Source organism: Heliangelus exortis, chromosome 2, assembly GCF_036169615.1.
Source record: "Heliangelus exortis chromosome 2, bHelExo1.hap1, whole genome shotgun sequence".
Taxonomy (NCBI): Eukaryota; Metazoa; Chordata; class Aves; order Apodiformes; family Trochilidae; genus Heliangelus; species Heliangelus exortis.
Genome location: NC_092423.1, coordinates 17,070,272 through 17,089,572, shown reverse-complemented (window position 1 = coordinate 17,089,572; position 19,301 = coordinate 17,070,272). Strand labels below are relative to the sequence as shown.

General features: G+C 38.5%; 1 protein-coding gene and 1 long non-coding RNA gene across 2 annotated transcripts; one reads left to right on the top strand and one right to left on the bottom strand.

Annotated features, from left to right (window-relative positions):
• Positions 1–244: 244 nt before the first annotated feature.
• MASTL (microtubule associated serine/threonine kinase like) lies at positions 245–17,712 on the bottom strand. The gene is made up of 12 exons (XM_071734962.1): positions 17,117–17,712; positions 15,198–15,335; positions 13,688–13,827; positions 12,980–13,068; positions 11,582–11,688; positions 11,119–11,251; positions 10,388–10,560; positions 8,011–9,249; positions 7,098–7,236; positions 4,016–4,129; positions 3,831–3,932; positions 245–3,436 (listed from the first exon to the last, which is right to left on the bottom strand). Exons 1-12 carry the CDS (start codon positions 17,327–17,329, stop codon positions 3,279–3,281), a joined length of 2,745 nt encoding a protein of 914 aa, XP_071591063.1. The 5' UTR covers positions 17,330–17,712; the 3' UTR covers positions 245–3,278.
• LOC139792120 (uncharacterized) lies at positions 17,625–18,262 on the top strand. Its single transcript, XR_011724147.1, has 2 exons — positions 17,625–17,710; positions 18,126–18,262. It is a non-coding gene; the product is annotated as an uncharacterized lncRNA (long non-coding RNA).
• The last annotated feature ends 1,039 nt before the right edge of the window (positions 18,263–19,301 follow it).

Genomic DNA, 19,301 nt, shown 5'->3' with positions numbered 1-19,301 from the left:
TATTTTTTCCCTATCACATATTAACCACAATACACAGAGTTACAGCCTGGTGAAATTTGCTTTATTAAAGCATTTACACAATCCTGTACTAGAATGTATTAGGCCTTTCCCTACTTGTAATCACTGACATTCCTGGAGTAGGGAGAAAGAGTCAGGGTTTCTTTGAGTAAAAGTCCACCTCCCCAAAGCAGATCCAAAAGTACAAGACACTTCAAAGAAAATAAAATGCAGAGGCAAGCAACAGCAAGACTGCAGTATTTTATTTTATATACTTACACAAAAGTGTGCAAAGTAGATTTTTTTTTAGAACATAGTAGTGAGGAAAACACAGCTTACTCTAAGGGTAGCCATATAGTCATACTGGGAAACTGGAACCTGACTGCTCCAGAACACATGGCAGTGTTTTAGTACCTCGGCCTTCAAACATTGTGCAGCATTTAGGTGAACCTTGCAGCAAGTCAGAGGTAGCAGCAGTTGTCCAGGACTGCTCTTTCTGTAGAAGAATGACAGTTGCTGATCTGTATGGTTTTTAGCACACTTGTGTCCAGCTAACAGCAGAAAAACTGCCTCCTAAGGAAGCCTGGAGGCTATGGAGTTTGATGTAGGTTTTGCACATTAAGTTTAGGCCTTCAAGAAACACCCCATAGAAGCCATGGAATACTACATGGGAAGTAGTCTTGCTGCTCAGAACCAGAAGCTTTTTTGCCAGCTTACACAAATATTTGTAGTTGATAAAGAGAATAAGCTTTAAATCTCTTTCAACTACTAGATTATAGCATTTTATACTTCTCCCAGTAATATTTCAAGTCAAGCAATAAGTGGGGCAAAACCAATGGCATTAGGAATTGACAAGGAATTTCATGTTGAAGAGTACAGCTAAGTTTTCCTTTTTTTAACAACAAAAAAAGCAGCAACTGACAGCTAACAAAACCATGCCTCAAACAGCAGTCAACATGTGAAATTTAACTCCATGTTTGCTCCAATCAGGATAATCACAATGTTGAAGAGAATGGGGCAGTGTAGTGGGAACTGTTACATTAAACACCAATTTGTCAGTTTGTTGCTCTACTGAACTTAATGGTTTTGTATTGTATTAAAAACATAGTAGGAGAACCATAATTTTCTTTTGGAACGAGGTTTTTATAAGAATGCTTGAGGGTTTTTTAAGAGCAAAGCAGTAAGCTAAAGATTTTTTTTTTTTATGCTTAATGCTTTGGTGTACTATCATCTTCAGTTTTGTATTTACTAGCATTAGGATTACCTGAAAGACTTCTAAGAAGTTCATTGTGATTGGTTAAGAAGTTTAGCTAGAAGCTTACTTGACCCTGGCAAATGATTAAGAATTATTTCAGGGGTTCAGGTTATCTTTAAGATGTCATACCACTACAACTTTTTTTTTTTTTTTTTTTTTTTTACACACTGAAGGGAATGTATTGTACTCTAAAATGGGAACAGGTTGTAACCATTTGTAAAGTACTGAAGACAGAGCTGTTGTCATGTTCGGTTTACATTATTTTCTTAACACATTTCTAGGTTCTTTTTCTTGGGGCGTGAAACTGAGATTCATTCACTATTCACTAAGGCTATTAATTCTTAAACCAGATTACTAGAAGTAGAAGAAAAAAATTGCATAAAGTACCAGTGATCACTTAAATTAAGGTATTGCTCCTACCCTGCTTTGAGGAATAATGCCAAGAACCTACCACATCCAGTGTTGTCTATAGATACTCCTTCAGTCATGTATTACATTTGATTGTTTGCACCTTTTTCATGCAACATTAATTCAACAATTTATAAGTTTTCTGTAACTGAAGTCCTTAGTGACTCTCACTCCCTTAGCTATGTTTTCCAGCTTTCCAAGATTCTATTTCACTGTGTTTGAGGTACCATGCCTAGAGCTGGGATTTGTTACTCTGAGCTGTCCTTTTTAGGAAATTTGCACTTTCCCCACCATTTTAATTCCTTTCCCAGCTACCTGAGGGGACACAGCAGGAAGCCTAACTCCATTTTCCAACACTGTTTTCTCAGATTTCCAGCAATAAATCTTGTTTCCCAGGAGGCAGGAGAACTCACTCCTGCAAGAAGTGTCAGTCTATGAGACTCAAGCCATTTAACAAAAATCACTAATAAAATGCTTGGCATGTAGCCACTGGCTGGCAGCACCATCTTACACAAGTGATGTTCATCTTACCAAGTACAAACCTGAACTATGAAGATTGGCAGTAAGACAGCTGGGAAAGATACCAATGCAAAAAGAAACATTTAAGATAATTTAAACAGAATTGTCTACAAATACACCTCTAAAATCTAGCAGATGCAAGTTGTGTTGCATTTAAAAATAGAGGCAAATATAACTCATAAATAATATTTTCATTTGTAACTTAAGATCTAGTAAAATCTAAGATCTGGCTGTAAGTTTACAGAACAGCAGTCTGATTTGCAATACATTATACTCCTTAATATATAGCAGCTTCAGTATGAATAATGCTTGATAGCCAGCACTCAGGTGGGATTTTTTTTGTCATCTGACATGCGTGAGCACACACACACATTTTAGCAATTGTTTTGAATAGGGAAGGTTAGGTTGTTCAGTTCATCTTCCTAAGTCCAAGTGGTTACAATGCAACAGTTTAAACAGAGCATGTTTAACAGACATCCCCCGAGTATCCTTTCCCTACCCCATTTGTCTACTAAAGGATAACAACCAGTGTTGCTCAAGGGTAACTCCACTACATGTCAAGGAGTTCCACTGTCTCTTTTAACCCTTCCTCAGATAAGATAAACAGAAGTAAGACACTTCAATGGTGCCTTAAGTCTTCTATTTTCTACCTTGAAGAGAAACACCAGTTTTGTACAACTGTTCAGAAAGGACAACTCCCAAGTAAGGCTGTTGTTAAACTCTACCACCAATTGTTAAGTTATAATTATATAAATGTAGCAGGTATTTATGTCCTTCCCTTATTATGTTTAACAGGTAAATAACTTCACACATCCTAACAGGAGTTAACTCATTGCTATGAAAGGAAGACCCTTCATTGCCAAGTGTTACAAGCTCTAAGAAAAACAACACTCTGGCCTCTTAGTAACGTGCAGTAATTGAGATAGGAAGGAGCATGAAGGCACTTGATACCAGCTAAGCCTTGTACAGTACTTGCACTTTAGAGATACAATAATAAAAACAGACTGATAACTTAAAACACTGAGGAAATTTAGTTAAGACCAAACTCCAAGCTACTGTTATAAGTGTGCAAAAACATGGAAGTTCATTTATCTTGATGTTATAAGCTAAATCCAGAGACAGTCAGGTGTTGAGCATTATTCCTAGCTTCAAAGTAAAAGGTATCAGTTTCATCATCTGGCTGAGGTATGAATGGCATAGTTTGATTCTGTAAATTATCCCAGTCCACACCGTGAAAGAGGGGGTGATGCCTCAGTTCTGAAACAGAAGTTCATAAAGTTATTGTAATTTTTTCTCCAAGCCCCATAGTCACTTTGTTGCTTTCATAAGTTAAGTAAGTGAATTTTGGTATGTCAGATGTGCAATAAACATTCATTGCAAAACAGCATTAACAAAATATAAGCTCAATATAAAAAAAAAAACAAAAAACACATCCCCAAAATTTCCTAATTCAAAAAAGCAAAATACCACAAGAAACAGTAAATACCACAAGTTATTAAATATTCTGACACTATACAAGTGTGTATATATACACATATACACACAAACTTAAATGGGCATTAAAGTTTATTAGCTAAGTTTCAGAAGAAGGAAATTGTAATTTGAAAATTTTAATTAGTTGCAAAGAACACAAGAGAATTTTACTACGAACCCTGCAGTCCAGCTCTCTTAGTAATGTCAATTGTTAGCAGAATATCTATTGCATTTTGGGCATTATCAGACAGCTGTTCTTCACCTTCAGGCCAGGGAATATCTACAAAGATAAGGTAAGTCAGTAACTCAAGCCAAAAAACAAATGCTGGAAATACATACTTTCCCCAATTACTGAAATATTACCTCTTTTCAAAATATTTTGAAAGACTTGTGTTGGTGTTTCATCATTAAAAGGTGGAATTCCAGTCAGAAACTCAAACAGACAAACTCCAAGGGCCCACCAGTCTACAGCAGAACCTGAAAAAAAGAAAACCAAGTCACTACACTAACACAAATGACATTTGCAAAGATCTGAAGATTAGCCATGGCAGAAATTGAATAGTGTTTAAATCCTGCAAAATTTCTTGGAAATTAAGGAAGAGACAAAGTAAATTGTACTTAATAATTATGCAGAAGACTAAAAAAAAAATATCTTAAAGGCCTTTTTAAAGCCAGACTGCTCCTTAATTCATTACAGATAATACAGGGTTTACTGATAAAAGCAAGGGGGCTCTTAAGAGCAATCTAATTATCAACTTGCATCACAAAAAATCCAGGAGCTGACTTCAAGAAATGTTTTTGTGATAAGAAAGTTGTCTTTAACAACTGCTATAAAGCCTAGAGGAGTACTCCATATTGTATCCTGTATCTTTTTTCCAGTTCTTTGAGAAGACTCAATTCCAACTGCTGAACTTAATGTTTATTTGTCTAAATTTATATCAAAATATTGAAGACAGCTTGCAGAGATGAGCCAGCATGCAAGAACCTGGAATCACTTTCCACTAAACTAAAGCTGATTAGAGCTATGCAGTTACGAGCTGTCTGTTAATTTTTTTTTCCACATTCCAAGGTTCTTTTTTGCCAAACCCATCTTATTAACCTACTTAAAAACAAGCAGGCAAAGCAATCCCTGACACCACTTCATGCATTTTAAGCTTTTTGTTTTTAAGCCATGCTCACTCCACTGTGTAAAGAATTGATGCCACCCTTTCTGCAAAAAGCAAAAAGACAGTAAGTGTAAATCAAGAGTAAAAGTCTTCCTGGGGTTTTTGTTTGTTTGGTTGGTTGGTTTTTTCCCCCCATACCAAAGATACCTTCAAGTTGAGAAAACAAGTGCTTTGAGCCATTCTGAAGGACTACTGACTAAGTTTAGAAATACTGAAAACAAACATAATTAGTAATCTAATGTACTTTTAGCAACTTCTAACAACGAAGTGACCCACCAAGCTAAGCATATCAAAGCAGTGAGATTGCATCCATTGTTATTAGAGGTACTTGGATGTTCTGGTAAAATATTCTCAGCTTCAGTCAAAGTCTAACAAGATCACAGCTTTGAACAATAGAGTAAAGATTCAGCAGCAATTCTTCCCCATCCAAAGTTTAACTGAAGATTAAAACAACTACCAAATCCCTGAGGCAAGAAGCAAACACCACATCTTCAGCACCTGAGTCTTCTGTACCCATACAGAATGTAAATCAAACTGACTGCATGAGGTGAAAAGGAGCAATGAGGAAAAAGTATCCCTGGTTTATTTCCTATTACACAATGTCTTTAAGAATGACGACTTTACTTCTGAAGTATAGGCTTAAGTGTGTGATTTCTGGCAGCCTAGTCACAGTGATCCTGAAATTTCCTGAATCTTTTGTGGAAGCACCAACATCCCATCTGCAGCCCACATAAGAATATCTTTATTTAGAGAAACTTGTTCACCCAAACAATTTTCTTAGAAATTGTGATCTAGTTATACTTTGACTGTTCAGTTATACTGAATGCTCTGTTTCTGCACAGCATGTAGCAAACTCACCAGAGATCAGAGTCCCTGCATATGAAAAGATAATGAAGCAAGAATATTACAATTATTGCAAAAAAACCTAACAAAACAGAAATCTCAAATCTCAAGTATGATTCTCTGAAGGAAAAGGAATGCAGATTTTTTTTTAAATCTTAAGACAGTATCTCTAAAATAAAGATAGATAGTAATGTTAAAATTAAATTAACAACAGAAATACAATAGTTTTGTAACATGATTATAGTTTAGGATTAAAAATACATTTACAAGAAACTCAAAACACCAGAAATATTTAGCAAGGGAAAGTTTTGAGTAAACTCAGAAAACCCTGGCCTCACTGAAGGTAATGAGATTTGTTGTCTCCCAATACAAATCCCACTCTCAGCAAGTTAACACTGAAGTTGAACAGAAGTCGACTTGAAATCAATTTTCACACCATCTAAGTAGCATAGATTACATCTCCAGTACCAGGATTCCTAATGGAAGTGCAAAGCAGCAACTACATATGTCTTGTAGTTTTAATTGCCACTGTTAAACCTCTTCATATAGTTTTAGCCAATCTATATTAGCTTCATAGATCAGAATTTTATTGTTCCATACTTAATAGTGACTTCTAATATTTCATATAATTTTCCAAAGATTGTACAAAGATTCTACAAAATAAGCCATTGCACTTTTGAGATGGAAATATAATGCAATTAAAACCACAACCAATACATCAGGAATACATTGCATTTATTTTTTGTTAATGATTCTTGCAAGTTATCAGGAAATTATTTTTTATTTCAGTGTTGATTGATTTCAGTGGAGCTCAGCATTTGGCCAAAGCATAACATTTATGTTGTGCTATCTTGTTACAGTATTTTGAAAAAAACCCCAAACAAACCCAAAAAACCTAATGGCTATTACTGTCCTACACTGTAGGACTGGCTACACAAAAGAGCCTGCCAGAAGTCTTCTGTTTTTCATGAGGTCACTCAAATCAGTAACTGATTTTAATGCAGCTTTATAAACTTAACACATAATACTGTAATATCCATAAAAACCTAATGCATTCTAGGAACAATTTGAGGCTTAACACTTTCATTCTAAATTTCATTAAGTTTCCCCTGCCCCATCCCAAAGAATCTTTAAGTACACTCAGGATGATCAAGTTGTGATTTCTAAGTCACATCCAAGCCACAGAATGACTACATTGAGCTTCCAATGCACTAGATGAGCAGCAGACAAGAGTATGCTTGACAGCCAGAACTTTTCATTTTGTGAAAAAAGTGAATGGAAGTAGTACCTGAAGCACACACTGGTAAAAGCTAAGCACTAATTACTTTTAAAAAAATTCACTGTCATGTTACTTGAAGGATTTAGAGCTCTAAAGGCATTTAAAAATGTAAACACATTACCAAGTATTTACAGACTTCATGGTTTGTTTGTCTTACCATGAGGCTTTGATAAAAGCAGCTCAGGTGCCAGGTAGTCCGGGGTCCCTAGGATGCATTCACCTTCCACTGGGGCAGCTCCTCTTCTTACACTCTTTGGAGTCCTGTATGGAGTGCCAGCATCTCCCTGATGAGGAGTCTTAAAAGATGCAAGCGAGATTTCAGATGTCAAACAAAGCCAGCTGAGAAACTCCTATCTCAAGGTTTAGCAATGGGTATAACAATTGATACTTAAGTTCAAGAACATGTCACAAACTGCATGTTCCCTGTAAAAGCAAGTGTGAAACATGCTTGCATTTCTTTATCTCAACCACAGTGAAGCAAAAAACAAACAAAAAAGTCTATTCTTCAAGAAAATTTTCCTGAAATTCTTCCTCTAGTGTCAAATCCACAAGTAATGTCTCCAAAAAAACCCACCACAAGCAACCTTAATTCTCTCAAATTCAAATCTGAAGATAACCTACTAAACAGAATGTCAAAATAGCCTTCAATTTCAGCACTGTGTTCTTAATACTAGCCAATGAAAAGCAAGCATATAAGCATATAACCAAAGACTTCCCCTTACATCAGGACAGCCATAATTACTCACAGGAAAAGCCACACTGCACTACAAGTAGGGTAAGACAAAATGGCACAGGCTTTATCAGCTCACTGTAAGAGTTAAGGATTTCTTGGAGAGGTGGACAGGCAATGAATGTTGAGCCAGAAGCAAACTAGTGGACACACAGTTATTGCCAAGCTCTTACAGAAATTATAATTTTGGCCACACAGGTGCCAGGTAAAAGTCTGTCAGCACATACCACTTCAACAGACTATCTCAAACCTCTTAAATTTCTGCAAAATTAACAACCAAAAGAATTTCAGATCACTCATGTCCAAGGCACACAAAGTTTCTGCAGGTCTCCTAACATACCTGATATACCCTATAGGGTCTTCCTTTCTGTAACGGGGTAATAGCTGTTGGGTAGGAACCAGTACAAGCAGGTGAAAGATCCATTATATCTAAGGAAGCCGTGCTACATGGCTCAGATATATTGGATGCATTAATTGGACTATTGTAACTTCGAAAAACAACAGCATTTTTTTTTAAGAGAGTCAGTGCTTCCATCATCTTTTCTGAAGGGGAAGGTACTGCATCAAGGCAAGTTTCTTTCATGTGTTTTTTGACATCATCCTTTTTGTGAGGTAACAGCTTGCAGTCCTGACCAGTATGCCCTTCCTCTCCATTTTGTGCAGCATCTTGTGACTCTGGTGATGCTACTGGCATGCCTTCTGTTTTAGGTTCCTCAAAGGAGAGGTCTTTAACACTTTTGTCCAAGTCTAAAAGCTGCTTTTCTAAATGGCTTTCAGGAACAGACATTTCAGGAAGTGAGAAGTCAGGATCTGCACTGAGGATTCCTAAAGATTTTTCATCTTCAGTTCCTAAAAAACTGGAGTTCACATACTCCCTTTTGTCATCCTTCTCAAAGTCTGCATCCAGATCACACATAAGATTTTTTACTATACCTGGAGTAAGTGATTTTCCTGTTTGCTGGTTACCAATGAAACTCTTTTCTGTGCTTTTGCAGGTGTCACGTAAGCATCCACCATCACAAAGCATTAAGGACTGAATTTCTGTTGTCAAACCTGTCCTTTTGTTTACTGGAAATTCCAAGATCTGACAGCCACGCTTATATTCTGCATTGCTTTTTTTAACATGCTTGAGTTCCTGACAAGGACTAGTGTCTACTAATTCAAAGATTCTTTTTACACCTGGCTTTTCAACAGTTTTTTCCTCTTTAATATGCTTGACAGGCTCATTCTGCCTTGAATGTGGCTGGCGTTGACTGGAAGTTTCTGCTGTTTCATCAGTCATCTCTCTTTTATTTACTAGGAGGTTTTCTTCCCAAAAATTATTTTCACAAAGACATTTTCTGACTATGCTTTTCACATCCAGTGTGGTCACAGGAGTATCTGTTATATCCGAATGTTCATTTCCCATCTTCTGCCTACTGCCAGAATCATTGCTGCTGATGGGAGAAATGGCAGACTCCAGTTCTTTTTTCTTCAAAATTTTAACACCTTTGCTACTCAGTAATTCTACATTCGAAAGGACAGCTGACCCACTGTTAGCTGTTTTGCTGGTTACAGAACAGAGTTTGTCTTCACTTTGCTGCAAATAAGCACATTAAGTTTTGAGTATCAAGTAAAACAGGATTACAGCATTACAGAAACACATCTCTTAAAATACCTTATTTCTACTTTGATTAAGAACTGCAAATCAGCAAGCATTACTAATTCTTTATAACTACTAGCAATGAGAAAAAAAGAGCTAATACATTAAAAAAACAAAACTAAAGTAGGGGTAATCTGATGTTCTAAGAACATAAAATAAGCTTGCTGGAATACAACAAAATGCCGAAGGATGAAGAAATATAACAATTAAAGTTGTCTTTGCAATTCCATGTTAAAAAGTTAGAGAAGTTCTCAGTTTTCAAGAAACTCCAAACCAAAGAACCATCATATTACCCTTTTATCATCTTTGAAGTATAATATGCTAAAGGAAAATCTGCTATTACTACCATTTGGTAACAGAACACTAAAAATAAGGTACCAGGAAATGGACAGATAAACCCAAGAATTATAAATTATTTCAAACAATTTTTGTGTCCAATGCAATTAGGAATTGTGGCAAGGGACTAAGCACAGCACTATTTTGTTTTAGGTCTGTATTTATACAGATTTTCATTAACAATTAAAGTAGAAAGTATTTGGTATCAGCTATAACTATTGGTGTTATGTTAATTGATACAAAACCTTTTAGTAACAAACCTTAAACTTCAGTTTTTAATAACTAGTAAAAGTTTTAGGTGTATTTTGTTTACTATTTTTCCCAAGTCCCATCTTTTAAATAAATTCTGCTGTCTGCATGCTGAGCTAATGAAACTATAGGGACAAGGCCAGCTTCTAAAGAACCAGTGCTCCCAGCATTGCCCACTTTGTGAAGAACAGGGCTACATTAGTGCCATCCAGTAGTGCCTTCACTTTCATTCCCTTGCTGCAGGCTAAATGGCATTTGCTTTTCTTATTATGTTACATAGGACTGCTATTTGTTTTAAGATATACTGGCTTGGTCCAAAACACCTACTTAGTTAGGATTACAGTAGGACTACAACCCCTGCTTTCATTCCTGTAGGAAGGCTGCTCTACACTTGAAATAATAGGGGCAAGTAAGTAGAGGACATCTGCAGAAGTGCATAGACAAGTACAGCCTATTTTAATTTATAGTGGGAAGATGAAACAGTCCTGACCTCTACATCTTTCTCCCACCTGGGGCTGCTGCAGCATTCTGATTCCGTACTGGACAGGTATGTGTGTGACTGACTACTGGCATTTAGGGTATCAAACCTTTTTCTTGATTGAAGTATAGTTGGGGTTAAACTTCTCACTGGCATCACAGGAGTTAATTCAGAAGACTCAAGATCTTAAGAGGAAAAAAAGTAATTCAAATATTGATACAACTAGGCAGCATATATTCACCAGCTTCACACTGTCAAGCTTTCACATACATTATGGAATCTAAGGAAAGCTATGTGTGACATCATAATTTCTCTTGTCATCTTTCCTGTGTAGTCAATTACCTCATTTTTTGCAGTAGGGACTTGCCAAGAATTTAGAACATGAACATTAACACCATAATAGCCTTCTTTATCATTTCAGGTTACAAATTAGAAAGCAGCAAGATAAGACCATTTAAATGAAAGCACACATAGCTATATTAAATAATTTAAAATGAAACTAACACATTCTAGCAAAATCTTAAAGGATCATTTTTTTAATTCAGTGGTTGTGCATTTGAAAAAAATAAAAGACTACATCAGTAGTGTAGGTAAACATCAGATCTTAAACACTGGAGGAATGGTAAGACAGCAAGACACCAATAGAACCACACCTTTTATCAAGTGGTTCCAAGCTGCTAACATAAAATTAAAAGACCACAGCCTTACAGCCCAAGTATTAGCACAAGGCTTGGTATACTCACATGGTTTAAATAATTTAGTTGAAAGAGAAGTATTTTCCTTTTGGACCAAGGGTAAGGTAGAAACCACTCCATGCTGACTGTCAGGTGATTGACTTGAATTGTGCCTTGACATTTTCATGCCCACAGGAGTATACTATCAAGCAGGAAGGATAGATAAAAGTTAATGGAGCCTGAACAAAACTTTCAGAATGGAGAGTATAACTTCACACATTCTTCATTATGTTTGCCTTGGAGCTTAGCCGTGCCCATTTACCAAAGTTTTTAAAGAATAACTTTTGGTCAGCAGCTTGAAATATAGGACAAGGTAATAATTTTAGAACTTCAAGGTACTGGAAACATAGTAAGTCACAGTATCACCTGGAAGAAGAGTTGCAAGAATAAACTTATCACCCCTATTATTACATTTAAGATACTTGGTAAATTAACAGAATTAAATACTTCAAAGACAGTGAAAATTACTTACAAAACCCAGAGAACTGATGAGAGACAATACTTGTCCTGGAGTACGTGAATAGTCTTGTTTTGGTTTTGCCCTTGATGGTGTAGTAAGAATATCTATCATTTTTATTTCTACATACAGACAAAAATATCAAGCAGGTCAGGTGTTTCTTTTGGTCATAAATAAGCAAAATTACAGGCATTAAGAGGGACAAAAATTTAGTCACATGCTAAATAAATACAAAAAGAAGCTATAAACCAAGTGAAGACACATCCATACATTCTTATTCAACACAAGCTGGTTTTTCCTGTACATCCACCATAAAATTAAAACTTATAAACCAAGACACTGTAAAACTCCAATTTCTTTTCCAACATACTGTGTTGGGAGCATTAGGTTTTCTAACTAGATACCAGCTTTGGTTTTTAGGTAGTAATTCCAGCCTATGCCTTGTGGACTACAATTCAGATCCTGCTTTCTCCAAGACATCTCAAAAAAAGCTACAGCTGAGCTTTTCAGAGGTGAAAACCTTAGATGCAATTTTTTTTTTTGCTTACAAGAGGTAAGTAGGCTTATAGCTTACATTATTATGTTAAACTTGACACAATCTGTCCCATTAGAAGATATGAACTGATGCAGTATTTTATAGAAAATATAGTATACTTAGTGTTATCCTCTATATACTCCTAAAACTATGAATCAGACTCGAGACAACTCTGAATTTCTACAGTGCCTGCCAGCAGCTGTGTCAAAAAACTACAGTGGTGCAGTTCAGCATTAGTTTGGCTGATATGGCCAAGCGGTCAGAGGTGCAAACTACTTCAGGAATTGACTATTCACTTTTAGACCAGTAGCCTATTGCCCGTGTTAGATCATCTGACTATTCAGCTGTATTTTCTGCTAGTTGAAAAAAGTATACTCCTATACAAAAGCACTGATTTATAATATTCTTTTAGGGACTCACTACCTCCCCCAGTCCCTCAAATTAACGTCTCAAAGGTCGCAGCTCAGGTTGGAAGTCAGGATATACAAGGAGAGAAAAACATGAATTGAAGGACAAAAGTAGCCAGAGAAATACCAAGAAAAAGCCAAAATTGTCCATTCACCCTTTGAATTCTCTTCAGGCACTTCACAGAAAACTATGAATTCTGTACCCCTCAAGAGAAATTACTCTAGATTGTATTTCATACACCCTTGTCCCACAGAATAACTATTTTGGCTTCTGAAGTGCAATGCTGACCCTTGACACCTTGACTAGCGTGTACTTTACCAGTACTTACCAACTAGAAATCTGGTATTAGTGTAACATTTTGGCTTATTTAATTTAAAGCTGCCTTCTACAGGGATGTAAAGCATTCAAGAATGAGAACATGACACAAAAATACTTTTCAGGGTACCACAAAGGATACAGACAACTCTTACCTCTGTTCAGCGTAATTCTTGAAAGTCCAAAGTCTGTCAACTTTATATGGCCCTGATTAGAAATGAGCATATTGTCTGGCTTCAGATCCCTGGAGACATGAATATAGTTGAAGTCAGCAAAAAGACAACTGAGTAACATTAAGGAAGTTAACTGACCAGAGACCTTCAATACAAAACATTGATTATAGCTGTTCCTCAGAAACATCTCTAAGCCAGCAGGAGATTCCAACTAGAGGAATACACCAAAATAATTAAACATATCTAACACTAAATATTGTCACGGGAGTTGCATATTTTGTGTTTCAGCATGTTTAATATGTGTTCTTCACAAACACAACCAGCACACATGACAAGCAATGTTTCTTCTCCCCTACATGTTTCTTCTCTGTAGCTCTACTGAACTCAAAGAACTCAGGCTACAGAGTGTGCATTATTAATACACCAAACACCACTGTGCCAAGGGGGAGCATGCAGGCAGGGGAAAGCAGTGTATGTTTATCTGCTTAACACATATGGGCAGACTTTATTTTAGGTGTTGTTTCATGGTGCTCTTGCAGTGTACACATGTACAAGGAGCTTTCACAAGTTCTAGCAAACAAGGTAGCTGTTACTATGAAATTGTGACTGGTTATGTGTTGAATAAAATATTAAAAAGCCAAACTACCAAATAGTTATTTCTGAAACAAACAAAAAAAAGGTAGGTTTTACCTATGAATTATCCCATGCCTGTGAAGATAATCGAGAGCCAATGCTGCTTCAGAAATGTACTTAACAGCCATTTCTTCATCAAAATATCCATAAATGTGGAGAAGAGATTTAACATCTCCACCGATAAGGTACTCCATTACCTGCCATTCAAGTAATAAAAAGCTTTAAATTTAGCATTTTAAAACATTTCAAATTCATACGTAAAATATAAAATAGCTTTCACTCCTAGGAAAATATCATTTCAAAGAGCAGAAGCTGATAGAAGCTTCCCTGTTCAACCTTCATTTCCCACATAGTACTTTTATATCGCATAAAATAATTAAATTTACAGATGACAAAGGACAAAAAAAAATTCTTCTAATAGGTTGCTTACTTATTTTGCCTTATTTGCCTGGCCTACTGTCTGACATAAGCTTTCTAATTAACTTATGAAAGATTTCTATACTATAGAAAATAGATTGCAAAACATTTCTTTGAAACTCAAGGACTGAAGCAAAAGACCACTGATATTCTGATTTGTATAAAACAGGTATCTCACCAATTTTATTTCACAAGTGTTCATACACAGTATTAAATTCAGAACTGAGCTCTGAAGTACAGATTTCCAGAAACATATACAGTAGGAGAGACTGTGCATTTAAGAAACCAGAAAGTGTTTAAAAAAATATAGATATAACAAAAACACTGACTCACATATTCTTATAGTCCATGTCACATTCAAGAAAAATAGGAAAGTCAGCAGGGTTTCAGAAACTCTTCGATTACAAGAATAAATTTACAGTGTTTTGGTCAAGAAATCTCATTAGTACTTAGAATCCACACATGACACTAGCATCTGCTTTACAAATACTTCATCCTGAGCTCCTCTACTCCACACAGCAGTTAACAGATATCCCAGGAAAAGAGACCTTCATTTATACTTAAATGTGGGAGTCCATAGCAGCCTTGCCTCAGAATTTAATCCAGATGTTCTCTGTGTGTGCTTACAGCAAAGCAGACATATTATTCTAGACCCTCTATAGACAGTCTAAAGCCATACTACTTCTATGTGCAGGCAGTATACAATAACATATTCAAGTCATACTACACTCCACAGTCCTTGATATAGACTAGCAATTGGTTTCCCCACTCAGTGACCCTCTTGTCATCTAGGCCAACTATCATAACTAATTTTGAGCACAGGCAACAAGTAAAACAAAATTCCTTTAAATAAGCCAGAGGGTATCTTTCAGACACTTGGATTCTGCTTGAACAGAACGGTTTCTTGTTGTTTTCCCTAGGATTTCTATATATTCCTAGAATAGAATAGCTATTAGATAAGTCTCCTCTGTAAAAAAAGAACACAGGTGGAAAGATCTCAGGCGTACCAGGGGAAAAGAAATATTTCACATATTCAGAAAAAAATGACCAAGGAACACCCACTCACTACCACAAAAATGTTTTCAGACATACAGTTCTGCACTATGCTTTCAACACTTCCATAAAACAGCAAAGCCAGTTATTTACTCACTAAATAGATGTTATTAGCTGATTGAAGTGAGTAGTACAAGTGCACAATGAAAGGACTTTTACTGAGAGCCAGTGCATCCCTCTCTGCCTGGACCTGATGAACCATATTTTTGTTGATCATGTCTGCTTTTTTCATCACCTGAAAAACAAAACAAAATCAAGGAGATAAACTTTCTTTGCTTTGCTCAAGCTGCAGTTTTTTTGAAAATTAATTTATATCTATTTCAAATTTGCATATAAAACAGAGCTATAACTTCCTATATAGGCAGAACTTTAACTCACAGGTTAGTAGAGAACCTTTTCCATTGTTCTCCTTATAATTCAGTCCTGAAAAGAAACAACACTACCAACATTTATTGCAATTGTATATATTGGAAAATGAGTGTTTAGACTGCCTTTTAAGTTTCCCCAAGTTAATTTTCTTATTGCTAGAACCAGGAAAAAAGTGTTCAATACCTACATATACCCTGGCTGACCAAGTCTTTCTGTCTTTTTAGAGGCAGAGATATATGGCCTGAGGCTTGAAAATTAGAGCACAGCCAACCATCCCATCTTGGGATCCTCAAGAGCAAGACTGCAATTATTTCAGCCTCTAGTTCTTCACATAGAGAGAGCAACTAAACATGTGCTTAATTTAAAATTTACAATTAAGCCACCCAACAAGTATTTGTTTCCTTGGGAAGAAGCTTTAAAGCATGCAACTCATAGTGAAAAAAAATACAAGCTTATCTGTGAACTTATCTCTGATTTCTGTATTGAATTACTCCACTCTACACTGATGCCCACCCATTATTAATCTTCAGTAAAAGATGTATAATAGCACAGCTGATAGTTATTTAGGCAAGCATTACCTATGTGTTGGAAGTTTGCCCACTTTCAACATCTTTGGTCCATACACATGTGGGGGTATTAAAGCAAGTTGAATTTATACATTTACTGTGCAACACAACTGTAAAAAATTGTGTCTATAGCTATCACTATCACTCAATAACAGAATAAAAAAAACCAGTAAGACATAGGAAGTGTAATTAACAGCTTCTGTGCAACTGTTGACTTTAGCAATAAAAACATATAGCAGGTGTTAATACAGTAGCTTGGATAATTCCTACGTCTCTTTGCAACAGAAATAAAGGATTTACACAACAGCTTTTAGGTCACAATAAACTTGTGTAAGATACTAAAATAACGCAATTGAACCACTCTATACGTAGCACGTAATTGCAGGAAATTAAGCTCTACGGATACCATCACTATTACATGACTTTTTACATTTCCTTTTATTTGTATACTATACAGCTGGCTACCCTTTTTAATTGCAAAGTCAAGGTCACACAAGACCATCAGTAAGGCCTTTGCTATTGATGAGCCTAGTTTTTAGTCCTTTGTGTAGAAAACCGCAACAACTTGGTTTTTAAAACGCGTACACGGCAAAAATCCTGTTTGTAACTTGCTCTTTACACATCTCAGGTGCAGACTTGTCATTCCCAAAGAGGTGTGAGAACTCCCTCCCCGCGGCACAGCAGCTGAACAGATTCAGTTACAACAAAGTCTTTTTACAGGCAACAAGCAAAGAGCGCACTAAAGCTTTGAAAGGTTTTTCTGTAATTCCCTCAACATTTCAGGAGCTTCTAGAAGCAGCTGTCATTACCAGCTGCCTCCTAGACAAAACCCCCAGGAGAACAGGATCAAGGGCTCCCCAGAAGCCCGAGTGTCGGGACGCAGGGAGGCTCCTGTCGGGACAACCCACGGGCCGGCCGGGACAGGCCCCTGAGGGGCGTCTCCCTGTGCCCGCGGGACACCCCATTCCCACACGGGGTTAAGCGCAAGGAGGGGGCGGCGGCGCCGCGACGCCAGGCAGAGGGGGGACCCTGCGGGCGGGCAGGTGCGGGGAGGCGACCCTCGTCCCGCACAGCCCCTCACCTTCACGGCATAGAGCCTCCCCGCCTTGCGGCCCAGGTACACCTTCCCGAAGGCGCCGCGGCTGATGGGCTTCACGATGGTGAACTCCTCGATGGAGGGGGCCCGGGGAACCTCGATGCGCGTCGGGCCGGCTGTCGTGGCGGCGCCGGTTGCCGGCTCCGGCTCTTCCTCCGGCGGCTCCTGCGGGCGCGCCTCAGCCGCCGGCTCCCCCATCTCGCACCCCGGCCCCGCTGCCCCGCGCGGATTCAAAGCGGCGCGAGCCCCGCCCCGCGGGGGCACGAGCCAACGGCCGGGCGCGGGGGCGGGGCCCCGGGATCTCGCGACACTCCTCGCTCGGCGACCGTTGCGGCCGTTAGGAGGCGGTTGTGATGGCGGCTGCGGGCGTGGGGCGGGACCCGACAAACTCCGTGCGTCCCGCTGCACAGGGCCACGCTGCCGCCAGACCCTTCCGTCACGAGTCCCAGCAACGCTGGGATGGTCCCTGAGCCTCCTCCGGAGGCCGTGAGAGACGCCGTGACTGCCGCTTGTGCAGGCCTTTGCGTGGTAGGGAGTGCCGCTGTACCAGCCCTCCGTTATTGTTCCGGGCGGTGACTGGTGAGCAGTGTGTGTGCTCAGTTTTCTCACGGCTAGAAGGAGTTAAATATTTATTACTGACACAAGCATGCTGAGTAAATTACTGACACAAGCATGCAATGTTCGAGTTGCAAAAGTACCTCTGATAGGCTCTTGTCACTCCAGCTAGACTGTAGTCTATATTGCCTCACCACAGCCTTCCCATACTGAGCAGGACTCGTCAAAAATTTCCTCATTCTCTTTATTGTATAGAGCAATTAAAAAAAACAATAAAACAAACAAAAAACCAAACTGAAACCAAAATAAGAAAACCCAGAATTCAATCTGAGGTGGATTTGTTGTTTTCCTTATTTATTAGAACATTAAGACAAACTGTCAAAGCTGTCGATCTGACTAACAGCTACTCAGCTTGACATCCATGTTTCTAATTTGGCAGTAGGTTGTTGGTTGCTGTGAGAATGTGGAGTCTACTCTCATTTCCTGGGATGCTTGAAGGTGTAATAATTCAACAGAGCTTGGTAAGAGACACTAAGGAACTGGACTACAATATTAAACTTAGAAAGCAAAAACTGATTTTGGTCCCACATCATGATTTTTTTCATGCTTCACTCATTTTCTCACACTTGGATGCTCAGTAGTTCCAAGAGTGCTCCCCACGGGGGCAGCCAGGATGGTTTGTGTGCAAGACTCTGTTACCTATCCAGTGCTTGCTATGACTTTTGAGCCCTTGCTGTCTCTTGGCGTCCTCTGGACTGGTGAGGACAAACTTCTTTCTGGGCTGATCTTTCATGATCAGGAGTTAGAATAATGTGATCTGTTGCTTCCCTCCAATTCTTGACTACTTAAACCTCCATTAATCTTTGGTGGGGTTGCTCCCTGATGTCTTTATTTTGGATATTTCATGAGTACATTCTGCCTTCCTGTTGTGGCAGCGAGGACAGGGATGGCTGATAGCTGTGATCCTCCTGTTCCCAGAGCATATGCCTTTTGTCATATCACCTGTGACAGGGCCTTATCGTGAAATTGCTAAGAAACCCCCAAAAAGTTGGAGAGCACAAGGAATAAAAAAAAAAAGGCATATATCCCTCCCACTGTAAGAGAAAATGAGGGTCATGACCACCTGAAGAACCTGAATATATGTAAGTCTCTGGGGCCTGGTGAGACACATCCAAAGGGAACTGGCTGGTGTGGTTTCCATGCAGTTCTCCACAGTATTTAAAGTCATGGTTGTCACGTGGAAAACTGGCAACAATACACCAATTTTTAAAAAGGCTGGGAAGGATGAGCCTGGAAACTACCAAACTGTCATCCTCACCTCTCTGCCTGGGAAGCTCACGGAACAGATCCTCCTAGAAGCTATGCCAAGGCACAGGGAGGTGATTCAAGAGTCTGCATGGATTCACCAAGTCCTGCCTGACCAGCCTGGTCGCCTCCTATGATGGGAGTGATTCCATAAGTGGGCGAGGCACAAGCTTGGGATGTTAGCTGCCTGAGCTTCTGTAACATGGTGCCTCACAACCTTCTCTCTGAATTGGAGAGATAAAGAGATTTGGTGGGTGGGGTGTTCAGTGGATGAGGAGCTGGTTAAATGGTCGCATCCAGAGGGCAGTGA